The sequence below is a fragment of the Diadema setosum genome, chromosome 12 (genome assembly GCF_964275005.1).
Source record: "Diadema setosum chromosome 12, eeDiaSeto1, whole genome shotgun sequence".
Lineage (NCBI taxonomy): Eukaryota > Metazoa > Echinodermata > Echinoidea > Diadematoida > Diadematidae > Diadema > Diadema setosum.
In genome coordinates this window covers 24,526,502-24,547,590 of record NC_092696.1, presented here as the reverse complement: position 1 = coordinate 24,547,590, position 21,089 = coordinate 24,526,502, and the positions used below count along the sequence as shown (strand labels likewise).

The 21,089-nt window shown below is 38.5% G+C and overlaps 1 protein-coding gene across 1 annotated transcript; it reads right to left on the bottom strand.

Annotated features, from left to right (window-relative positions):
• Positions 1–382: 382 nt before the first annotated feature.
• On the bottom strand, positions 383–20,901 carry LOC140235641 (thymidylate synthase-like). Its single transcript, XM_072315651.1, has 7 exons — positions 20,824–20,901; positions 15,818–16,151; positions 10,702–10,881; positions 9,226–9,396; positions 7,523–7,623; positions 5,213–5,359; positions 383–3,849 (listed from the first exon to the last, which is right to left on the bottom strand). The coding sequence occupies exons 2-7, from the start codon at positions 16,128–16,130 to the stop codon at positions 3,712–3,714; spliced, it is 1,050 nt and encodes a 349-aa protein (XP_072171752.1). The 5' UTR covers positions 16,131–16,151; positions 20,824–20,901; the 3' UTR covers positions 383–3,711.
• Positions 20,902–21,089: the final 188 nt, after the last annotated feature.

Sequence of the window (21,089 nt, the reverse complement as noted above, 5' to 3'; positions counted from 1 at the left end):
GGATAAAGGCGGCTCGCTCCGCTCGCCGGCCAACAGGTTTGTGGGGTAAACGCGCTATACGGGGGCACGCAGAGCGAGTCGCCTTGTTTAAAGGCTACCTGACCGGTGGACTTAACTGCCAAACCAGAGGTCATCAACATCATGCAGTCAAACCAAAATTGTATGAACTTACACAGCTCAGGACCATCCTATACACGAAAGTGACACAGACCACCATAGTTCATGTTCACTGTAACATGGTCCATGGTGTAATACAAAGTAGGCCTACCTATAGGCACTATGACCAGTTCTTGATACATGTATTTCCTGAACACTTCAGCAATATGAAGCTATTCATACACACAAAAAATGAGCCCATAAACAGAGTGCCAGTGTTATGTATACAATCACTCTATGAGTGTGTTTTATTAAAGTGTATGAAAATATGAAATCAACTGTTCACATGGTAAAATGCTTCTTACTTGTTGATAATCTATGTATATACATTATTGATTATACAAATACATTGTAGCTGGAACAGGATGACAACTTCATACATTTCTACAAGACATATCCAATCATTAAGGTACTTACATGGAATCATAATGATTAAAGTGTCATATGTTTTGGTATTCTTTAACCACTATGTGGTTTGCATCTCATCTCAGCTGGTCTCAGACAGCCAGTGCAATCACTGATCACTGATAAGTGCATTCAGTCAGCACAGTTCATGAAGGGGAGAGCTTAAAGGGGCATTCCGGACGATTTTCATAATTTCACATCATGTAGTACATAAATCAACAGCTTCATGTATAGATTTGTGGAATTTATTGTGGTTCTTGAGCAGAGAAACAGTACTTTCAAAAACCTTAGACAAATTACACTGAACAAAGATGATGACATAGGAGCCTCACATATCTCAGAAATGTAGCAGTGTCATTCCATTACAATACCGCATGCTTGCAAGCTCACCTGTGTATAATCTATGCATGCCTTCTTCTTTTGTTCTGCTTCCTTGAGCTACATCTCATGCATTCTTATGGTGAGGCTGCCATGTCATCATCCTTGTTCATTGCAATTTGTTAGAAATTTCGAAAACATTCTTATTTTTCATCCCAATTATTATAAATCCTGAAACTCTGTACCCAGTATAACTAATTTATATATGTTCAAATGTAAAAATTTGAAAATCATCCGGAGGTCTCCTTTAAAAGTTGGCCCTTGGCAGTGTTTAGAGGGCGCTTTTCACCTTTTTTCCAGAAAACCTGCAGGATTTCCCCATCCTCAGTCTTTTGATCAGTACACCAGGCACAATGCATGCAGTACTGAAGAAATACACAGACCAATGACAATGTGCACAGTTATCAAAGTATCAAGTGTGCAGGTACACTCAAATTTTTGTATGGCACCTTAACATGAGATTTAAAGCCACAAAATTTACCCACAATAGATTCTTTTCCAATACGACATCATATGCCATGTTGACACTGTTTGCGCAATGTTGCATGTCAATGGGGTGGACCATGAGGGGTCGGCATTTCCCACCCAGTTTCCATGTGTGATGAATGAATGAAGTGGGAATTTTCACATGCTTGGGTTGTCACTCTCTTACACATAGTTCTTCCATTTAATGTCCTATCCAAAGAACAGTGCTTGTGCCTCTGTGAGGGGATGATATGATTACACACAACATTGCTCAGCTATATTCAATGGCACTTAAACCCAAGTCATTTGGTTGCAAGGTAGACATGCTACCAGCCATGCCATAAATCCACCCATCCCATGATAGGAGATGCCTTACTATAGATGCCCTAATCATACAATACGCATCAACATTATATAGATGATGACTGGCGGGGGAGGGAACCTACCGAATGTTCCACCCGAAGGGTTTGAAATGCTATTGAGGGAGGTTATAAGTCCCATGATGAAGTCGAGGGACTTACAGCCTCCCGAAATAGCACTTCAAACCCTGAGGGTGGAACGTTTGGTATATGTTCCTGACAACAAAAGTCATCATCTGTTATATTATATGGGTTAGTCAAATATGTCGACGTCAACCACCAGCACAACGCACTCATCGCTCGCGCAGAGCCAAATTCAATGTGCGCGGGTCCTTCTGTCATTTGTTACGTGAGAATGTTTTCAAATGGGAGAACATTACAAAAATGTTCTCCCATGGGCGAACATAACCAATGTTCCTCCATCACATGACTGTGTTTAGCTAATTACTAACCGGTATTTGACTAACCCATTTAATATAAAATTATAAGTCATTGTGGGATACAAAAGCTTGATATGGATAGCACCTTGTTATAACTGATCTCACCAAAAAGAGTTTTGACCAAACATATAACATACACACATGCATATCAACGCATATCATATACATTATATGTTATGCACATGAGTATATACATTTGTATATCCGCATATGCATGCACATCATATATTAGGTACATATACCCATGCTGGACTGGTGGTATAGTGTTACATATTACTGGTATTTCAGTGGTGAGTAGTATTGACAAACTGCAGTATGATACTGTCACAATTCAGACTAGAGTTAGTTCTCTGCAGGTGGACTTGTCAGGATTACTGCAGACATGGCAAACATAATCACTCAATGACTCATGAAGGTATCTCATCACTGTTAAGGTACCTTAATGCAAATTGTGCAGGATGAGGTGCTTAGTAGCTAGTTTATGCCTCGGAAGTTAGGTTGTAATCATTTACCGGTATACGGGGAAATCAGCTGTAGTAACTCTAAAAGGTCACTGGAAAAACAACAAAATAAAATCCCTCGCATCAAAAAAAAACAAAAAAAAAAACAGACCTAACTTAATAACATAACAGAACTGGCTGGCAAAACTTGAAAATTACCAACTTACGTAAGCAATAGAGGAACTGGCCCAGAGAACTCATTGTGATGTGTACTACGACTACTCATCATCTCTCAGTTTACTTTGCTTAGAACAAAGACAAGACCAAGGAGGTATATTGGACGTAGAGACAACTGCAGTGTTCCCTGATGGTACTCATAGTTTTTTACAATGTAGCATGCACATGAAATGCACATGAATAATGGAGATATTGTTGCAGATTGTAAGGAGCTATGAAACGAGAATTTAAGTGACAAATGCATAACATCTGAAAGCATCAAACTATTCAGAAATCCAGCACGGTTACAAAATTCACCCTATATTATCTGTGGCATGTACACTAATTCTCTGTACATGATGTACATCTCTCATGACTTTTATTTTGTACAGCTCTAAAATGAAGTCCCTGTGATGGCTAAAACATCAAAGCATTAACTGAGTACGTGCATACTAATCACATAAAACTTTTCAGGAATGTCCCAATTTCAGAATATTTCTGCTTTATTAGACAATTACAAGGGACAATCTGTACATTGCGCATGATATCTGTACATATTTTACATGCATTCTTGGTGATGGAAAAACCCCATAACATTTACTTAATTAAATAGATACATGAAACTTTCCATAAAGTCCTCAGTACCCCACTGCTCAGGCTCAACTTTTGAAGGTAAAAAACTAAGGAATGGTTTTCAAAAATATGACTTAAATATCAAATACCTGGTAGATACAATTTTTAAGTATGACTGTACTGTAACTAGTCCATTTGCTGTTGTTGAAGTTGTCAGTCAAACTGGAAGTGCTATTTCATTTCAAACATGTAGTGTAGAGATGTGAGCAGCACCATGCCTCAAACTGCCATTGTCATGGCGATCTTGGGATGTGGTTTGTAACCCACTAACTCAAAGTCCTCAAACTTGAAATCATCAATGTTGGAGACCTGTCTCTTGATGACCAGCTTGGGGAATGGTCTTGGTTCTCTCTTTAGCTGTGATAGCAAAGGAGTAGAGACAGTTGGAGTGAGAGGGAATAAAGTCATGAGAAACATTCTACATTGTGCAAACTTCAATTAAGACAATTCCTTTTACTGAACTATAGTTCAATGACTTATACATGACCCAATCACTGGAACTGTTGATACTTTCTCTACCTCTCAAAAAGTATGCTGAAATGAGAGATGAATCAGGTTGAATTCTGCACAGTGATAAGTGAGTAGATATTAGCACAGTTTGATCAATGTTATTGATGGAGGAATGTCTGTTTGCACATTGCATCATTCTCAGCATGAACCACTTTGCCACAATCTGACCTCAAAGATTGAAACACATCATTTGTTTTCTGCTATTTGTCTTGAGACGTTGAAATAGAATTAGAGATAACTTGGACTGCAGCTGGATAGTCAATAACTGGATGCCCAGAATATTTCATGATGTGAACAGTTTGTGCATTTTGCCTGATGTCATACTAAGACTAAACAAAACACACAGATTTTGTAATTAGGTTTTGCCCATACAAACCTGTCCACAGTCTGCAAAATTGAAGACATAAAAAGATAATTTTACTTGAAATTCTGTACCACACCTTGTTCAAGTTGATTTGAACATGCTGACAGACAAATACAATGGTAGAAGTTTCATCAAACTAAAAAATAGAACTGGAAAGTTATGTCATTCTAATGTGTAACAGCTCACTAAATGGTGATATTGTCACAACCACATACAAATCCGAGGAAGCGATGTCAGCAACTCTTCAACTGATTTAAGTAGAGAAAAATATTATAGAAATCATGTATTTGGTCAGCAATTCAACAAGTGCAACCCAAACTCCTTTCAGATCAATGTTACTAGATTACAAGACTACAATGATTTGATGCCAAGAAAAGAAGTTATTTCTTTGCTTTCATGTCCAAAGGGAAAATTGTGAAAAAGATGTGCTTAGAAATGTCAGTATAAAGCGCTTTATATGGTGTTATGCATTATTATTACTATCATTCATTTACAGGTGATTGAGAGAGTTGCGAGATGACATCACCTCCTGTAATAAGTTGCTGATAATATCACTGTTTTGGAGGGAAAAAAAAAATGAGAGAATGTAAAGTCCATAATTTTCTTATTATAGGTCCAACTGAGATGAAACTTCTACCATTCTATTCTGATTCTATTTATTAAAACAAACTTGAAAATGGTTAAGATGCACCAATAGGAAGAAGTGCAAAAAAAAAAAATAATAATAAGTATATAAATCCCCATCTAGAGCACACTGTTCTAGATGTGACAGGTTTCAGTTTTTCTTACTGTAATGATAACACATATTCTACACTCTTTATTTTCAGCCCTGGCGACCTGTCTTACCTGAACTTCCAAAGGTTCTAAGTGGTTCAAGTAGACATGGGCATCACCAATCGTGTGCACGAAGTCACCTGGCTGCAGTCCAGTGACATGGGCAATCATGTACGTCAGAAGTGAGTAGCTGGCGATGTTGAATGGTACACCAAGGCCCTGCAACACGACATTACACCAAGAGTGTTTACTTTAATATAGATGGTGTAACACACACTACTGTGAATCTTTGAGTATAAAGACATGTCAATCTGACATCTATCATTAAGCAATCCAGACATGATATCTAATCTATCTTATCCACTAAAATCTGAGGATCACAGTTAAAATAGCCTGTTGTACATCTTCCAGATACGGAAGGAAAGTAGGAAACTGAAAATGGTAAATGACTTCATCTCTACATCAGCATCAGTCTAACTAGTGTATTTTAATTTTAAAATCTCATTAGACCTGTTATACTCTCATACTCTCAACTGTCATGATCATAAAGTATTTTTCTTGCCCTACATATATGTTTCTTCATTATTTTAATGTTTTAAATCATATGAGAGAACTTTGAAATAACGCAAGTAATTATTGGCACTGGGGAGTTTCTTTTCACAAGAGTCCACTGTAAACATTTGAATTTTTTTTTTTTAATGAGAAAATTCTTGCAAAGTTTGGCGATGATTTACAAATGCACTTTTGAAGCAGAGAAAGAAAATCAGGATTTGTTGTCCTAAATGAAGCCCCTCTCCCTGGGATTAAAGGAAGAGGCTGCAGTGACAAATAACGTGATGCAAATCCTGTCACCTTCCAAGGAATAAAATCAAATGCTTCATAAACTTGGCCAGCAATGAATTCCAGACTTAAAAAAAAAAGAGAAAAAAATAGTTAAAATTGTTTTTTATTATTATTATTATTATTATTATTATTATTATTATTATTATCATTATTATTATCATTATTAGTATTTTGCCTTCAAAGGGACCACAATCACAGGAGCATGATGGAACCAACTGTTTGCAATTTGAATGTACAGTTGAACCTCTCGTATCCGGACAAGTCGGGACCGGGGCTCATCCGGATAAGGGATTTGGCCGGATACGGGAGACTCAATGCTTTATACATGTACATACCGTATAATAGAGCTCTATGGTACATACACATACACATGTACTGATGTAGCCCATTGTAGTACCACATATAGTAATGTGTATACTGCGACCTTTTCATTGTTACACTCAGTAACAGACCCCAAAATAGAGGTTCGTGTTTGCAAGCGGAAATCATTTTCTTTTATAAATTCTTGGGATGATTTACCTAAATAATTATTGAGAAATGTATCAAGTATATGTAATTCATGTGTGTTTCCTCCCGTAATTATTAAAAAAAGATAAAAAAATCACGGCAAGATTGCGTCCGGATAATAGAGAGATCCGGATAAAGGGAGGCCGGATAATAGAGGTTCAACTGTACTTTCTTCTGCAATTCATACATCTTTTTTTTTTTAAACAGCTAATTTTCTTTTCATGAAACAGCTATGCATAATCTCTGGGGACACAAGATACACCAACAACTTTTGCCCATATCCTCTCATGAACTTACAATTCCACAAAAGTATATAAACTGCTCAGGTATAATAATTGGACGTATGACAAGGGATTTTGCTCTGCACTAAAATTCTGAGAAATCTGAGTTCTCCTTCAGACCATAAGGATAGTCCTTATTCTGTCTTTGATTTACCCATTATCATGTGTGGCAAAACCAACTGAGATTTTAAATGGGATGTATTTCCCCCTCCCTTAACCACCAGCGAGGTTTCTAGCCCTGTGTATTGAGAGGGATATGTGATTATCCATAAACACAACATATGGAATTTATGGTAATGGATTCTCATGTTAATTTACTTTCAATCTTAACAAAAATTAATGGCAAAATATGGAATATTCATACTTTTTGCCAATTCAAAATGACCTTCCAGATTTTTTTTAATGTGAAATCACTGTCCCTAACTGCTCAGAATTGCATTATACCTGCATCAAATGGTGATGTGATATTGTTTTTTCTATTTAGTAGTGGTTATAAATTAGTCATATTACACCAGTGATAGACCAACACTGGTGGGATTCAATACCTCATACTTCACCTGGGATTACATAACAAGCTGGTGAATATCAAATTAAAAATCCCCAGTATCTCTTATTACAAAAATGAATCAGTGCATGGCCTCTACTCATTTAAGTTTTTGTTAGCCATGTTGTTGTAAGTATGTTTGTGTTTTGTTTTGTTTGTTTTTGAGTGGGACAGTTATTGCTGGGACAGGTATCACACATGGCTTACCATATCACCTGACCTCTGGTAGAGCTGGCAGGAGAGTTCTCCGTTGCAGACATAGAACTGTACAAATGCATGGCAAGGTGGCAGCGCCATCTTTGGCAGATCTGGGTCAAGAGATGCCAGGAGTAAGAACCAAATTTTAGCTTTGTCTGACCCATCTTTGGATGCGTTGGAGTGCTCTATAGCGAACCAAAGCAAACAGAACTACAACGTACTGTACTGAACTGTGCCAGATTTTGAGCGTTCGAGCGCTCTGTGGAGAAAGCGTACCTCATGAGTTATTTTTTGAGGGGGTCATGCATTTTGAAGCAAAAAGGTCATTCACCTGGGCCTGGCACACTCGAATTACTTACAGATATCCAAATCAAAGAGAATGAACTCTTTGCATTATGACGTATGTGCATGCTACGCGCATTCTCACATGCAAACTTTTGGTACCCTTTTGGAGCACATCGGGAAGTGGTCCACGTTTGGCTTGGTACAGTACGGTACGGTTCACATTAGGAACGTTCGAGCGCTCATCCGGCGAGCGTTCAAACGCACCCCATGCTCTCATGACACTCTATAATTTCTATGAAGCAGGAACATCTTTTTATGTCTTTGAATGGCAATTCTAGCTATACATATCATGTGAGAGGAATGTAAGCACTCTGTAACAAAAGAATAAAGTGACTCTGAAAACTCATATTCACGCTCAACACTCGACAGGTATGTTACATAGATGCTGTAATAATCACTATTTTATCAAAGTTGTCACAGAGATGTCTCTCAATCATGTGTATTTGTATGAAAGGTGCATTGCCAATTTGACAGTGAAGTAAAATATTTTAATATTTCAATGTGTATGAGCAAGAGAAACAACATTATTGGAGAAAGGGTGACAGCTCTAAGCAAGTGGCTAAAGCATGACGTTAACAAATCTGAAATTACATTGTATTTGGAGTAACGAAATATAGCATTTGAATAGTGCAATATTTAAATTGGATTTTGGAAGCCCTTTCCGTGTCTCACATTGTCTCATGTTTGGGATCTGATATGAGCAAGGAGGTATGCGCTCTCATACCTCCTTGATATGAGTGAATTCTATGATATGTATGATAATTTTAAATTCTCAAGACTACATAAGCTATTCCATTTTGTATAATTTACTAATGTCCTCACACCACTGTACCTCAGTAAAGATATGAAAGCTGGCCACCAGATTCAAGTGTAGCCAAATAGGCAATTTTTGTATTTTAAAATGTGTAAACACTTTGAAACTTGAACTGGAGGTAGATAACAAATCAAATCATTGGTTTTATTCAATTTCTTAACACAGAATTCAAGTTTGAGATATTTCAGCAAAATCACCTCATTTGACATTTTTCTGAGCTTTAGAGTTGCTTACTTTGTCAGGGAAATGCAAAGCTTTAACACTGTTATAACATCACTAACTGCTTGCATATTTTTATGTGCATAGGGTATGATTCTCATGCATATGGGACTGACAGCGTAAAGTCTCCTCTGAAAGACTTGGCAACATGGAGACAGTGCAGTGCCTCTCCAAAGGTCACTACTTCCTGGCTGGGACTTGAACCTCAGGCATGCATGGAAGCCTGATGTATCATCCACATGACTTTAACCACTCAATCACTACAGCTGCTCATCCTTCTTGCATTGACTTATCAGACATTAGTGCCCACGTAGTGGCACAGTGTTACACTCACCTGGTGGATTCCATGCAGACATGATGATCCTCCTATCATCTGGGTTGTTCTTGATAGTCTCTATGACTTGCGCCAGTTGGTCCACACCCTGACCTGTGTAGTCAGCAAAGCGACCCTTGTATTCTGCTCCAAAATGCCTCCACTGGAAACCATACACTGGACCTAGGTCACCTGATCATCACAAAAATGTATGAAATGCAGACAAGTTACAATATGTTAACTCTTTTTATTTTTCTATTTGTCCATTACACACAAACAAACACACACACACACACACACACACACACACACACATCTCTCTATATTCAAGATTCAAGATTCAAGATAATTTATTGTCATGTATAAAATATACATAAAATTTGTTTTCGGACATACATAAAGATAAAGGTGCATAAATGAAGAACATAAATAATGAAAATAACTTAACATGAGTTTTATACCATACATACATATTATTGTTCTTATGTCATATGAGCTCACATTACTCTTGGGTTTGGTTTTGTTTTCCTTATTCATATGCACTTCTTGTCTCCTCCCTACCCCCCCCCCCCCCCCCCCCATTTGTTTTCATCTGCTTCTTATCTCAAAGGGTGTGTACAGTTCTGGTCGAGGTGAGGATTTAGCATTTAATGTTTTGTAAACCACTCTATGAGATGTCAGAGAGCATGCAATTCAAAGGGGTACCAAAAGTTTATTTGATGAAAATCGGTTTTGGAATGGCCGAGATATCCAAAAACAAGGTGAAACAAAGAGATCATAATAAAAGGCGTGGCCTGTCGCCTTTCATTATTATCATCACTTTTTTGGATATCTCAGCCATTTGAAAACCAATTTTCATCAAATAAATGTTGAATCCTTCTTAAAATTACATGCTCTTTCATATCTCATAAGAGGCTTCTCATTATCTCACTTACGAATGTTCAAAACACGAATCCCCACCTCAACCAGTACTGCACAGTCCCTTTAACCTATTTCTTCTATCCATCTTTATTTGCTGCTATAAGATTGCCCCATTCACTACACATACAGTTTCTCTTTCCTTTTGTCAGAATTTATACATTGATGGGAATAAGATCTTTCTTCTCAATTCTATTGATTTCATAATACACTAGGATATCAATGCATGTTATACTAAAGTTGCCTGATTAGCAAACTAAAGGTTACCACAACATAGTGATGTGGAAGATAAAAAGCCTTATGACTCCTGCAAGTTCCAATTATACCATAATGTATTACTTTTTTCCCCCTTCACAGATGCCATTGCCAATTGACTATGGGACATAATGCATGTTTTATTTGCTCTCTCTCTTTTCCAGTACAGACATTTCAAAATAAACCTGAAAAAAAGTACTGCGCTATAATACAAACAACATTATGCATTCCTTCTTAGACAACTCAAATTCTAGTTTTAGGCTTATAAAATTTTTTAACCCATTTTGTCATTTTTCCAAATCAGGACACAAAGGTAAGAGTTACCTTCTTCATAGTGAGAGAGCCCTCGCTTGTCAAGAAAGTCTCGTGAGCCATTGGCGTCCCAGATATGGATGTTCTTCTCAGAAAGTTCGTTGGCATTTGTTGATCCCTTAATGAACCACAGCAGCTCCTCTGCCAGGCCACGCCAGAAGACACGCTTTGTGGTCAGCAAGGGAAATTGGTCTGCAAATACCAGAGTTGGAAGATGCTTGAAGTGAGGTGGCATTTCAACATGTATTATAAGTAAAAGCAGTTTTAACCCCTTGAGGATGAGTCCCAAGTTTACTTGGGCAGTGGTCCATGGGAAATGTGTGTTGTAGCAAAATTAGTCCATCCTCAATGGGTTAAAGACAGTTCATGCCAGAATATGTGCAAGAACTTGAAGTCCAAAACACTACCTGCCTTCAAACATTGATTCATTAGATACACATGTACATGTATATCTCACTCTTAGAGTAGAAATAGGTGAACTTGATGGTGTTAATAGGGTCGTATCGTTTTTCATAGTAATGTACATTTTTATTTTAACTGATTAACTTTGGATTATGGTCTATTTACACACAATATCGCCATCATTTGTAGAATTGATATGTATAATGGGAGATCCTTGAATTGTTACTTTGTTATTTAATTATGTTGCAGGTCCCCCAAGAATAACAGTGTATAAACCACTGATGGGGCTACCCTGGTAGATAAAAAATAAATCGATAAATAAACAATCAAATACATAACTTTTTTAATGAATAAATAAATCATTGATAACATGTCTTCTGAATCTACAAAATGATATCCCTCTCAGGTAATGGTGAAGGCAAAAAGTCAAATATACAAGGACATGATTGCATAGACACAACACAAATACAAAGGAGTTTTTGAATACTACAACGGTGCACTCCCGTTATAATGAACACTGTTATAACGAAATTCCAGCTACAACGAAGTAAGAATTCAGGATACAACATTTTTATTCTATATTTTTTATTTTTTATTTGTGCAGTTATAACGAAATGTTATTATGAAAAAAAATTGCCGGTCCCGAGAACTTCTTATAACTGGAGTCCACTGTATCACCTGCAGAATAGCCACATCAAATCAATGCTAACCTTTTATCTGTGTTAACTAGCCGAATAACAAGACATCTAATAAACAGTACAGATAATTCCAGATTCTGTCAAAGTGTATACCTTGCATGCATTTTTACAGAATACACTTTGTATTGTGGATGTGTGCGAGTATGTCTACATACTACATTGAAACTCAGATCAGAACCTTTTTCATGTGTCTTGACTTTCTCCCCAATTTTGCACTGATTTACTTCTCTGTTTGCATACCAAATGATTGAACATCCCTCTAACCCACTGTCGACTACATGTGTACTTGGGCATGTGTATCATGTGTGTCATATCAAAGTCAGCATGTTCTCAATGGGTTAAGGACATTGAAAGTTAAACAGGGAACTTCTGCTTCCTTGGAGAGGGGTGATTTCTCAAGATGTGATATCCCGCTTTAAGTATTACATGTATTCCAAATAAACTTGTCCGTGCCATCTATTGAAATACACGTACCTAATTTAAGGGGCTGTGTATGCTGGGATACTGGAGATGCTGTGATCCAAAGTCCGTACCTCTTACTGTGCCTACTCTATTAAGCAAATGTTCCTGTATTGTCCAAGGTGTGAAATTCACATAAAATGCCCCAAAGCTCTCCTCCCTTCTTTTCTTTCTATCATATTTACACTTGGACTTTTTAAATATATTTTAACAGTATACTCCCTGGTCTCCTGTAGAGAAGGTGTATTATGCACGTTGCCAGCCACCAAAAATTTTCTCACACTACCTTCTTGACACCTTCCACCGAATGGACTGATTTTGCTATAACAAGCAGTTCCCATAGTCACCTACCCAAGTGTTCTTGGGACTCGTCTTCAATGGGTTAAGCCAAGATGTAGACACTTGACAATTAAACAATGCATGAATCCCACTGGTACAAGGTGACTGACATACTAAGATTGGTACACTACACAGGTTCACTTATTTGACCGTTATTGTTAGGGTATTCACTGCCATTATAGTGCTCTTCTGTTTTGTTTTGTTTTGTTTTTTTTGTTTTTTTTTTTTTTTGGGGGGGGGGGGTGGCTTGCTGAGAAGCAGCGGGTGGTTCAGAAATGGGATGAGAAGTGCATGATTCCAAATCTCCAAATTTGTCCACGTTCATTTCATCTGATCAACATTTTGGTCAAATTAATAACACAAATTATCTGATTGGCATCATAGAGAAGGCAACAAAATAACATGAATTTGTGTAATATACATCAACAAGAACTACAATGTATGCTAAATTTAATTCAGTTCAAATGAATGCCATCTTGTATAACTTTGTGTTGTGTATTTTCCTTTCAGCTGTAATCACACAACAAATGAATGACATTGATCTTGTATTAAAACTTTGTGTTGTGGTTTTTTTTCCAACACCTCATCACACAACATACACTACATGCAGTGTGACACATACATTCTCAGCATATGGAGTGCCCTGCCAAAATATTTTAGGAATAAGCATTCACACAGTCCCTCCAGTTAAGTGAATTTACTAGTAAGTTATTTAAATGGGTCTTACAGCTTCTAAATTAATACAAAAGCAGTCTACATGGTAATGTGGCAATGTGCCATGTAGGGACACAAGATCTATAGGCCTACATGAATAGTCTAAAGTTGTAAAATATGAACTTTAAAAAAAAAACACCACCAACAACAATGGCAAAAAAAGTATAACAACGAACAGCAAGTTAATAAGTTTTTGTGATTGTCACTCAATGCAAAATCCCATGACATTTGCTGATAAGTTAACATCATGGGGGGGGGGGGGGGGGGTGGGCCAGAGGAGAGACCATGGAGTTATATTCATGTTGGGTGGCTGGTTGTAATTTAATAATTGAAAAGTACAATGTACTTGGGGCCCTCCCAAAAATTGATGTTTAGTCATGCGATTAAAAAACAAGACGGACTAGTCAAAAATTTTGCGGACTAGCCAAAATTGAATCTAACTGGTCCGCCTGGCTAGTTTAAAAAAGAAGTTAAGCGTGACCCCTGCATGGAAGGGGGGGCATCACCCTCCCCCTGCTCGGTCGCTCCGCTCCCTCGCAATATCTCACTCTCAACTGTTAGTCAATGTTGGCAGCCCTGCGGTACTGTAAAATATAAAAGACCTACTCAAAACTTGTGAAATCTTAAATACACTCAGCAAAACAAGAGACCCAGGGATCTTGCGCTCACCTGAGTATACATTGCAAGTTCATCTTCCATGCATTCTTGCAGACTCTTACCCGATAACATTGTAAACTTGGGGCAGCTTTGAGAGCTGGAGGCATGGTGTCTATTTGCATTTTCCATCACACTGGTAAAAATACCTGCCAAGTACACTGTACTTAGAATGTTGGACTATGCAGTATGGACACAAAAAAGACTTTTTAAAGCTCTATCACTTCTGATTTTAGAGAATAATATTAAATACCAGGTATTCTTTGATAATTAAGGAGGTTTGAGTCCCCTGGTGCTCATTCAAACTCATTGAGACCCTATTTCCCTAGGAATGCTACAATGTACTTGCCAAGGTTGGTGAAAGTCCATTATGTTGTTTTCAAGAAGATGAAAATTATGTACAATTTAGGCCTGCATTTGGATGCCTCCCTCCCTTCACAACTCCAAAGGGGGGGGGGGGCACCCGTGGATCTGCAATAAACAAACTTTATCACTTCTGGTTCTAGAGAAGAACATTTGTAAATATTCCTACGCTACAAGATGAATACATTGAGATTCAAACCCCCTAGGCATGCTACCTGCCAAGTTTGATGAAAATTCACCAAGGGGTTTTCAAGAGGAATATGAACATGTACAATTTAAAGGACAAGTTCACCTTCATAGACATGTGGGTTGAGTGAATGCAGCAATATTAGAACACATCAGTGAGAGTTTGAGGAAAATCGGACAATCCGTACAAAAGTTATGAATTTTTGAAGTTTCTGCTCAGTCACAGCTGGATGAAAAGACTACTACAGCTTGTGATGTCACATGAGTACAACGATATAAAGAAAGAATACCGGTAAACAAAATTCAACATATTTCCATTTTTCTCGCGTAACAAAATAACGCTCGACTTCTCTCTTTCAGAAGGCAGGGGAATAATATAATCCTTAACATACGTCAGTAGCAAGTCGAAGAAATGTGCACTTTATTCAAAAAGTAAAGTTTTGTGAAATTCTCTTTATTTTCCTTATATCGTTGTACGCATGTGACATCATATACTGCAGTAGTCCTCTCATCCAGCAGTGACTGCGCAAATACTTGAAAAATTCATAACTTTTGAACGGATTGTCCGACTGTCCTCATACTTTCACCAATGTGTTCTACTAATATTGCTGCATTCTCTCAATCCTTATGTTTATGAAGGTGGACTTGTCCGTTAAGTCCCAATTTGGACCCATCCCAACCCCTCCCCTGGGTCCTAATGCGGTCCTAATCCCTGGTTCCACCATGAACAAACTTGAAACATCAGTCAATCTACAGGTATGATATTACCAGACAGCATGGTAATTCTGGACGTGTTAAATTTGTCTTTTGTTCTAATTGTTACATGGAAGAGCACTTACACATAAATGACATCATGTCCATTTTTGCAATGTTTAACTTCTGTGCCTTCGAAGAGAAAAGAAAGGTGTTGAACCATGCGTAATGTTTCCCTTTTAATTGACCTATAGTACCAGGAAGATAGGCAATTAAAATACCTTTCATATGGAATATAACAATTATACACTAACTTTTAGTCATATTCTATGAGAAATACAAACATGAAAAAGTATTTCCTTTCTTTCTTTCTTTCTTTTTTGCTGAGTGTACAATGTATATGCAGAAAACAGGCAGGAAAACAGTGTGGCTGGTTTTCAGCAAATTTTACTTATGCAGCATACAAGTAGAGTACTCCTGTACATATCTTGATATCAAAAAATAGTTCATGTTCTTTTTGCTCCAATTCAATAGAGCATGATATCTTGGAAAATTTTCACACCACAAAAATGTCCACACATCTACAGTATTTGTTTTATCCTAGCCTGTCAGCTAATTACCTCTGAGATTGTATCTGGATTGGATCCCAAAGATGGACTTGGTTCCTGTTCCAGTCCTGTCCCCCTTCACCTGCCCATGTGTCATGATGTGCCGAATCTGGTCCAGGTACTGGTTCTCATCATGTGGTAGAGGTGGACCAGCGTTGCCAGAGTTCGTCCCTGCAGGGTTCTCCTTTCGCTCTTGGGAGGGTGTCCCAGATGGTGTGCTCTCCTGGCAGTCCATCTTCTCTGTGGAAAGTTTCATTTGTTTGGCCGACGTGGGGTGTGCCATATTTGTGTCGACCTCACCTAGGGGCTGAGCTGTGCTGGTCATTATGTATTTTGATGGAGAAATCTGTTAAAGGAAGACACAAACAAAACAACAAGTTACGACTGATTATACAAAAAAAAACAACAACTAAAAATTCAAAATGTAATTAGAAATGTCGCTATGGCGACTGGTATGCCTCCGCCATAATGCATGGTTCTCCAAATAGGTCTATAGCACAATGTCTTGACAATATGTGATTACAGTTTCACATAACTGGCAAAATATTAAAATGACAGGTTTGTCACAAATGCATTGAATGCTCACATTCCTTGAACTAGGTTTATTTGGATGAATGCTCTACTGTGTAAGAGTGCAGGTATTTGGGGATTTCAGGATTTGTACCCAAGTTTTGACCCTTTTACAAGTTTAAAGAAGAAGTGAAATTTAGCACTTTACTTGACCTTTGACCTTTTGGCAAGAAACTTCCAAGAGAATCCATATTGGGTAATACATGCATACACTAAATTTCAAGAAAACATCCTGCAGGCATTGCATACATAAGAGGGAAATAATGACATTTTGATGAGTTGACCTTGACCTTTGACCCCTGACCTTTGACCTATGACTCCTAAATTCCCTACATGATCACTGTCAGTCAGTACATGCATATATATCAAGTTCCATGAAGATACCTTGAAATATTTGTGAGATATGGTGAAAAAAGTGAAATTTTAACATTTTCACTTGACCTTTGACCTCATGACTCAAAACTCTCCCTGGGGAATCTTTATTTAGTAGTTCATGTATACATCAAGTTTCAAAAAAATACCTCCAGGCATTGCATAGATATAGGGGAAATAGTGAAATTTTGACCATTTGACCTTGACCTTGAGCATGTGCGCCAAAATGTTGATAGGCACAACTTCGCCCACTCATAGATGCCAAGTTTCATGAGGATACCTCTGCCAGTTTTTTTAGATACGCTGTCCACAAAATTGATTATGGACAGAAGGATGGACGGACAACCCGAAAACATAATGCCTCCGGCGACACTTCGTGGCGGAGGCATAAAAAACTTCAGGGTGATGTGTGAATTAAATGCACATTCATGAATTGGAATGACAAAAGTATGAAATTGACCAGGAAAACCTCAAGTATTTTCTTGTAAAGGACCTGTACATAAATTAGAGTCCGAGGAGCCTCCTGCAAATTGGGGCAACTTGGACAGCATCCTGATTCATGGCTTCCTCGTCCGCTTTCTTTGCTTTTCTTTTTTGTTAGAAATTCATTTCAACTGAGATTAAACCAAGTCAGAGCATTGTTTTTCATTTTAAAGATGGTTCATGAGTGCATTGCTCTCTCTCTCTCTCTCTCTCTCTCTCTGCCATGGAAACTACTGCCCACTGGCAATCACTGATGCAGTACTATTGTAATCCTCCTCATACCCATTCTGTTGTCACAAAAGTGCAGCAATGTGGATGCTTTTTTTGCCACTTATCCCAGCCATTGTGGGCAGGAAAGTTGGATGTTGTGGGCCACATGCTCTTTTGCCATTTACAAATCCAGTCAAATCTAGATGTTCAGTCTGTGCATATTGACAAAGAGCTTAAAACATCTACTAGATTTGAACCCCACATCATGTAGAGTCCAATATTTATGCATAAACTAGAAACATCCATTGGATGTAACAGAATATATAACCCCCCTGTCACTGTAAAATCATTTACTGCCATACAATATCACCTTCTACAAAAAGAGGGGCTATTCCATTTAAGGTAAAAATTCCATAAACTACATGTATTTCAAAAAAAAAAAAAGACAACCCGTCCCTGTACTAGCCGAGGGGGCAATGGGGGCAGTTATCTGCCTAAGATTTGCAAGGCAAAAAAAAAAAGAAAGGGAAAACAAAGTTGTGTGTATATGCATGTGAATTTCAATTAAGCCGCCACCTTTCAACCTCTTCCAAATTAAAATCAATTAATTATTTGGGCTATACGGGGAAATCACTGGGGACTATAGTGGATAAGCATCTGACATCCTCTCCTCCTTTTTCTTCAATTGACACTTTCCCATTTTCTTTCTCATCAGGCAAAAACAGACAAATATAATGAATGGTGCTAAAACTATTAACGGCTTAAAGTTTTGGCAGATTTTGGGTTTATAGCCTATGCAAGCGTTCGTAGTGCATATCACTTATCAGCTTTTGGATTGAATGTAATTTGCAAGTGATATCATCGATTGTATAACCTACCATGATTGTAATATCTTGAGCACATATTAGTTGAACCTTATAATTAAGCAGTTCCATCCAGTATCCAAGTTATAAGTTTCTAACCCAAATATGGAAATTATATCATGCATGGAAATCACAGTGGTTTTCTATTAGAATAACAAGTCTGTGGTAAAGAATCTGAGTTACTGGTATCCCAATGTCAAAATAATGATTGATTTCAGGCACTTGTTACTGCTAGTGCTACTGTGCACCATATTTTTTAATCAATTAAAATTCCAATAAAATTAATACATGCAAGAGTTCCCTCAAGTTGAAGGATGCACCCCCTCCCACACCTCGATCCCCCCTTCGGTCCACCTCATAATAAGGTCTTATTTAGGCCTAGCCCGACCAGACGCTGCGGCTATACAGCGACTGGGCTGTGTAACTTTTTAGGCTTATCCAGTGTAGCCTCTTCAGTGTTGTTAAACTGTAGGCCTACTAATACCACTACTAGTGTAGCTGCTCTACCACTACCAGAGGGCCCTAGTTTCTGCCATTATTATTACCCTAACATTGCCAGGTACCCATTCATACACCTAGCTGGGTCGAGAGGGAAATGGTGGGTAAAACATCTTGTCCAAGAATGTAAGCGCTGGGCGGGATTCGAACTCGGGTCCTCCGATCAGAAGTCAGGAATCTTACCCACTAAAAGCATACATGTAGCTATGCCACAGTGTAGACTGAAGTGAAGACTGAAGATGCGCAGCGGATTTAATAGCCCAAAGGTGACACTTACGTTACAGATACCATGATTCAGTCACTCACATTGTCCCTGAATATCTTTTCTTACTTTTTAATAATGTTTAATAGTTTCTAGCTAATTAATTTAGTACACTGCTACTATAAAGGCCCAGGGTAAATATAGAGACTTTCTAACTTAAGTAAATTTACTTTAACTTGTTAATGTTAATTTAGATTCTAAATTACTTGTTCTTCATCAAATATTGACTACATCGTACAGATCGTATCGCAATTCACATTTGTAATTGTACTAGTTGTACAAAAAGGGCAGCTAGCTGAAGGGGGAAAGATAACTGCGACCAGCCCCAACGCGTACAGCGTTGGGGCTGCGCCGTTTTCGCATTTACTTAGGAGTCTTGTACAAAACGGGTGCCGTTCCGGCACTATATTTCCTTTATTTTTCAACAAAAACTACTATACTTACATGGGTCGATTAAACCTAAATGATTCCAATCGGCGACTGTTTGATGCATTTCATTGCTTATGATGCAGAAAATGTTGTCTTATAACATGTATAAGGCGAATTATCTTCAGCTCACCTTGTGCAAGTTATTGTGAGTTTAGTGAGCATCGGTGAGCTGAAGATAATTCGCCTTATAAGACAACATTTTCTGCATCATAAGCAATGAAATGCATCAAACAGCCGCCGATTGGAATCATTTAGGTTTAATCGACCCATGTAAGTATTCCTAGTAGTTTTTGTTGAAAAATAAAGGAAATATAGCGCCGGAACGTCACCCGTTTTGTACAAGAGACAACAACATTAAGATCTGAATGCGAAAACGGCGCAGCCCCAACGCTGTACGTGTTGGGGCTGGTCGCAGTTAGGGGAAAGATAGTTGCGAGTCATGGGTGTATGCAAGGGGGGGTCGGGAGGGTCGTACGACCCCCCCAAATTTTCAAAAGGTCCACTTTTTGTAAAAGACAATTTCTGTTTTTCGAGGGCTTTTTACCCTGGGGTCTATGTACTTTAGGAAGGTGTAAGGTTAGCTAGTTAGCAACTTTTTTTAAATGCACTTATGCAGTTTTCAACTTACCGATTAACGAACTTACAAGTGACCAACACAGGTTTTACCACCAATTTTAACATGATAAATGGTTTTTTTTTTTAAAGTATGCTGAAAAAGTCACTTTTGTATGCACCAAATGACCCCATTTTAAGATATAAAATTCAAAAACTCCCTACTGTGGGAGGGGGGACACCCCCCTCCCACACCCTCCCCCCGCTCGGTCGCTCCGCTCCCTCGCAAAGGTAAAGGTCCAAAAATTTTGATTACGACCCCCCCACAAAAAATCCTGGATACACCCCTGCGAGTAACTTGTTACTTTAGTTTGTTAGTTTTTCCATCGAATTTATTTCACTTGAATCACTGATTACACCCCTACCCCCGGCCCGTCTTAACTACTAGTAGGCCCTATCTAGGCCCTACACGAGAGACGGTGCGGTTTCGACGATTCGGGACACAGAAGACCTAACGTATACATAGTGCGCAGCGGCAATCCGGCGGCCACGGACCACCTTCGGAAGCCGTGCCGAGCCCCCGGGGTGCAGCATGCAGCAGCGGAGCCCGGCCGTGCGTGCGTATGGAGCCACTGTAATCATATTCTCACTATGAATGAATTAAATGAAGCACTCTGTTTTATGCTGTGCCATTAATTAATCACGGATTGCGATCACTTCTATGATACCCATCTTCTACCCTCGGTCAAAAATATAAATTGATTTGCCAATGCACTTACCCACGGCGATAAAGAAAGTTGATTTTAGTGCAATTCGATGAACGCCGACTGGGACGAAACAGTAGCACTAAACACAGGTGTCCGCGCCAATTTCGCATCCCGCGCGCGCTAATTGCTGCCGGAAGGGCTAGCCAATCATGACAGCCCTAAGCCTAGGTAGCCGCTGTGGGTGTGCATGTGTAGACCAATCACTGAACAGGATTTCATGGGGGGAATACACCTGTACGTATCCCTCGGTGACATAACAGAGTGCTGGGAAGGCAGTA

Bases quoted from the DNA above. Each gene is read 5' to 3' on its own strand.
- LOC140235641 (XM_072315651.1), bottom strand. From the start codon at position 16,130: ATGACCAGCACAGCTCAGCCCCTAGGTGAGGTCGACACAAATATGGCA. The intron at 9,397-10,701 runs GTAACTCTTACC...TGTGATGATCAG, and splicing joins GCTCTCTCACTATGAAGAAG to GTGACCTAGGTCCAGTGTAT. The intron at 3,850-5,212 runs GTAAGACAGGTC...TTGCTATCACAG, and splicing joins TAGAACCTTTGGAAGTTCAG to CTAAAGAGAGAACCAAGACC.